General features: G+C 55.2%; 1 protein-coding gene across 1 annotated transcript in view; it reads left to right on the top strand.

Moving 5' to 3' along the window:
* Window positions 1-3,560: 3,560 nt before the first annotated feature.
* LOC104132666 (class E basic helix-loop-helix protein 40) overlaps window positions 3,561-4,558 on the top strand; it is a 14,376-nt gene continuing 13,378 nt past the window's right edge. Inside the window, exon 1 of the mRNA XM_009645990.2 lies at window positions 3,561-4,003. Coding sequence (XP_009644285.1) covers window positions 3,561-4,003 — 443 coding nt within the window. The remainder of the gene's footprint in view (window positions 4,004-4,558) is intronic.

The following is a 4,558-nucleotide window of genomic DNA, read 5'->3' as shown; positions in this document are numbered from 1 at the left end:
GGCTGGCCGTAGGAGAGGCAAGCACGCCGCCGGAGCGAGCGCAGAGCGCGCTTCCAAATTGTTCCCTGGGTAGAGGAGGCTTCGGAGTTTTCTTTGCGAACGGAATTTATTTGTATTAAAAAAAAACAAAACAAACCAACCAGAGGAAAACCAAAAACTAAAGATTTCCCGGTAACTTTCTGAGGAAGCTGCTTTCTGATGGAAATAGTTCGGTATCCAAAATACACAGGGATGAGCAGCTCGGAGGAGGTCAGGGCAGTCAGCTGAACTGGTCCTGTTACTCAGCACTCTGACACGCTCCGAAAGGGGTTTCGCTGGAAAGCTGGAGGAGGTTTCACGATGGAAGATCGGGCTAAATAAAGGTCTTCCACCTCCATAATCCGGCAGCTGAATTTCAGTGCGGTATCTAGTCACAATGTGACACGGCTTCTCAGATTGAAGAGCAAACCTCAAACCTCTCTCATTTTGGTGATGCTGCGTTGCAGCCAAGATGATTAATGGAGCAATCTCTGCTAAGGTGGGCTGTTCCTGAGGTCACCTGCTTTGTATTTCCCCAGTGCCTATCTGTGAAGATCATCTGAAGTGAGTCCTGGTTTTGGTTAGCTGACAATGACAAAATTCACTTTTTTCAGAGCTGTCTCCGGCGAGTGCCTTTTGCTGCCCATCGGCACCGAGGGGGCTGAGGTCTGGATGGTGGCAAAGCCGCAGCACCAGACCGTCCGGCACAGCGCCATCATTTCCAGTGAAACTGGGGTTGCCAGAGGCACCGAGCCGGTCATGTCATGCTCTGGGCATCCTGACAGCCTCTCGCTGCTGGCTGGGAACAATACCAGCGTTCCCACGGGATGGCTAGCAAAAACCAGTGTATTTTAGTATTTCCGATGAGGTTTGAAAGAGTAGCCCAAGCTGGCGGGCTTCAGCCAGCTGTGATGCCACGGGATGTCTTATTTTCATGAGCAGCACCTAATTCCCCGTCGCCTCGGCGTCGGTTTTGGTGGGAATGGGCCCCGATGCCCCCCAGATTCCCCCGGATTCCCCCCGAGCGCTGCAGAGCTTGCTCGCTGCAAGGGCTTTGGTGCTCCCCGCTCCGGGCTGCGTGGCCGAGAGCGGATAGCGCCGGGGCTGAGAAGGGGTTAACGAGGGCAGGAGCTGGTAGCAGGGCTGGTCCTGAATGCTGTTTTTTTGGGGGGGAAGAGGAAAGCCAAGTGGGAGAGACTTGGAGGGTCCTTACTCTAATGAGGAGAGATTAGGAGAGCGGGGCGGGAAGGCGATGTCCGATCTTCTGGCTCAGGTTTTCAAAGGGAGTTTCTCTTCAGGACAACTTCCTCTGGGAGGAAGGGAAAAAGAGACATGGAAGCGATCCAAACCCTCTGCTGGGAAAGAGGGTGAGGCCAGACAGGATTGATTTGGGACTTTATTTGGGTGTGCTTGGAATTGCCTGGGCCCGGGGAAGCACCGGGAGCCGGAGGATGAAGATAACCTGTGGGCAGAGGGTGCTGGCTGGAGCGGGGCCCCGGGCTGCCGACGGGAGGGTGAATCACGCGTCCACACCTGCAGACAGCACCTTGCTGGCTGCAGCCCTGGCCGTCTTTGCTGAACTGGGCTTTTTTTTTTTTGATGTAAATAGGAAATGACTTCTGCAGCTGAGTCTTTGTGGGCACAGGGCTATAAAAGGCCCTGCCATTTTACATACCACATTTGAGCTTGAGAGAGAGGAAGGAGGCTTTGCTATTGCCGTCACGTAGTTAATAAGCAAATATATGTGGCTCCATAGGGCTTGAATAACTTTTGGAAGCAAAGTAGTTCTGAGGGCTGAGTCCTGCTCTAAATGACTTAAAAGGTTTGGTTTTGTTTCACTTACGAAGTCACGGAACCCAAATATTTCCGTATAACATCCCTGACTCGGGCTCATTCTCTTTGGGGCTCGTAAGGAACGGACCCGTCGCAGTTGCCTGCTGGATGCACCAGTTGCCCCTGGGCCTGGGCTCCACTGACTTTTCTTCTGCGTGCGCCTGCCTGCGCAGCTTGCTCTGGCTGGGGGAAGACTTGGAAAGCCTGAAACCTGCAGCCTCCTGCCGTGGGAAGGAGCCACGAAAAAAGGAGGTTGCGGGAGTGCGGTTGCCGTTACAGCCTGCGCCGTGCCAGGGTCGGGCGGGATGGACCCAAGGGGCTCTTCTGGCTTCAGCAGCTTTGAAACCCAACAGGTGGGCTGGCCCATGGCGGGCCGGGCTGCAAGCCAAGGGGGCCCATTTCCATGACAGCGTATCATAAGGGTGTGATTCAGCATCTTTCTAGAAATGTGAGGATCTAAAAGAAGTAAAGAAGGAAGTTTTCCTTCTCTGTCTCATTCTACATTAAGAAATAAGGCAACTTGGGTTCTCCCTTTAGGCAAAAGGGAAATTTGGCACAAAAAAGCCCCTCCCTACCTCCACGCATCTCTGTACCACATGTCTCCACTTCACTATTCACTTGTTTTGACATAAAGTACTTTCCCCCAAAAAATATTAGTCACAACCTTGGCTTCAACCAGCCAACTCTTAACCTTCCTCAAAACAGTTTGAAACGGGTGACGTTGGTGATGTGTGATGGCGATGGCTGGGGTGGGTGGATTCGGTGCTTGCAGAAGGTTCTGCATCCAAGTTTGGGAGCCCAAAACCTTGCCGCCTGCCTGGGCTGGCGCGGGCTGCGGTAGGGGAGTCCCGAAGGCCCCGCCAGCAGCTCAGGGGCTCTTTGGGGGGTCCCTTGGATGAGGCAAACGGTAGGGCTGGAAAACCAGACCAGCTGGTAACAGCATCGGGGGATGCTTATGTGAGTTTGTCAAGGGAGGCTGCGAAGCCGGAGCGATGGCTGCTGTGTCAAGGTGCCTGATCCACATGGATGGGCGTCCAATTTGAACCAGCTGCCTAAAATCCTGTTTCTGAGCAGTAACTGCTTTATCAAGTGGTTCAGCATCAAGGGGAAGAACAAAAAAAAAAAAACCCCAAGCGGTGTGTTGGATGAGATACAGGTTCCCCAGAGCTCCTGGGAAGGAAGGTGCAAGGGATTTTGGGGTTAGACAGAGCTGTAGAATTATATTCCAGGCCGGTAGCAGCTGCACACGCAAGCAAGCTTGCAGTCGCTGTGGGATCCAGAACGAAATGAGCCCTGCTGTCCCCCGTGCTTCCCCGAGTAATTATTACATGTGTTGCACCCTAATGAGGACCTGCTCCATTTTCTCATTCCTCCACTCCGCTGCTCCCTCCTCACGGCTGCTTCTTCGGAGCTTTTCTTGGTAAACCCCATCTAGCAAAGGGCTTCTATTTTAGTTTTAAAAAGAGAAATCTTTGGAAATTAGTAGTTTCGCTGTGCGTTATTACGCTTCTAATCCTCTAATTTGGTAATAAGTCTCTAATCATAGCCGTGCAGGATGACGAGCAGAGCCAGCCCAGAAAGGTGTCCCTCCGGGTTTCCCAGGCGCGGCAGCCGCAGCGTGCCCTGACAGACCGCTGAGCCCGTGGCTGGGCCCCAGGAGAGGCAAGGGGAAGACGGACCAGGCGGTCCCCAGGAGAGGCAGGGGGGAGATGGACCGGCTGGGCCCCAGGAGAGGCAAGGGGAAGACGGACCAGGCGGTCCCCAGGAGAGGCAGGGGGGAGATGGACCGGCTGGGCCCCAGGAGAGGCAAGGGGAAGACGGACCAGGCGGTCCCCAGGAGAGGCAGGGGGGAGATGGACCGGCTGGGCCCCAGGAGAGGCAAGGGGAAGACGGACCAGGCGGTCCCCAGGAGAGGCAGGGGGGAGATGGACCGGCTGGGCCCCAGGAGAGGCAAGGGGAAGACGGACCAGGCGGTCCCCAGGAGAGGCAGGGGGGAGATGGACCGGCTGGGCCCCAGGAGAGGCAAGGGGAAGACGGACCGTCCAGCAGCGGCGCTAAGGACCTTAGCGAGGCTCTGCTCTGACATAAATACGAAATCAGCAATTCCCAGCAACGGCATCAGACCCAAGGAATGCGACCGCGTACCAATAACGTAAAGTCACTCTGGAAACAGTGTCAAACAGATCACGGTGAGAAACCCCTGCAGGGAGAGACAACCCAGGCAGCTCGGGGCGGTCGCTGTGTGACGGACAGCAGGGCAACACAGGCCACGGATTTTAATGCATCATCCTGGTGCAAATTTTCTCCGTGTAACGGAGGAAGGAGGATGGTCCGAGGGGTCCTGGCCCGGTGTTCAGATAGGTGGTAAGGCCATGTTTTACGGGTGTAAAGGATGTCAGGATGTTTCAGCTGACCGGCTCCTTCCACCAGCTACAGTAAACAGAAACTATAAGATACTAAGATTAAAAAATGCTCATAAGGGGGGGCAAAAAAAAAAGTAAATAAAGCCCAGGTGCGTGCTGGGGTGGCAGAGCCTGTTCCCAGACAGTCTGTGACTCTGCTCAGAGATGGTCAGACACCCCGAACGGGCACTGGGGCTGATGGGGAGCAGCCGGAGCAGGAGCCCTGCTCCAGGCAAGGTCCAGGGCGGCAGCGACGCCGAGCCTGGGGCGGTGGTGCAGGAGCCTCGTCAGCCCCGGGGAAGCGT

The sequence above is a fragment of the Egretta garzetta genome, unplaced genomic scaffold, assembly GCF_000687185.1.
Source record: "Egretta garzetta isolate BGI_Z169 unplaced genomic scaffold, ASM68718v1 scaffold228, whole genome shotgun sequence".
In the NCBI taxonomy this organism is placed as follows: Eukaryota; Metazoa; Chordata; class Aves; order Pelecaniformes; family Ardeidae; genus Egretta; species Egretta garzetta.
Note: the sequence above shows the minus strand (reverse complement) of the source record. Positions and strands in the feature narration are given on the sequence as shown.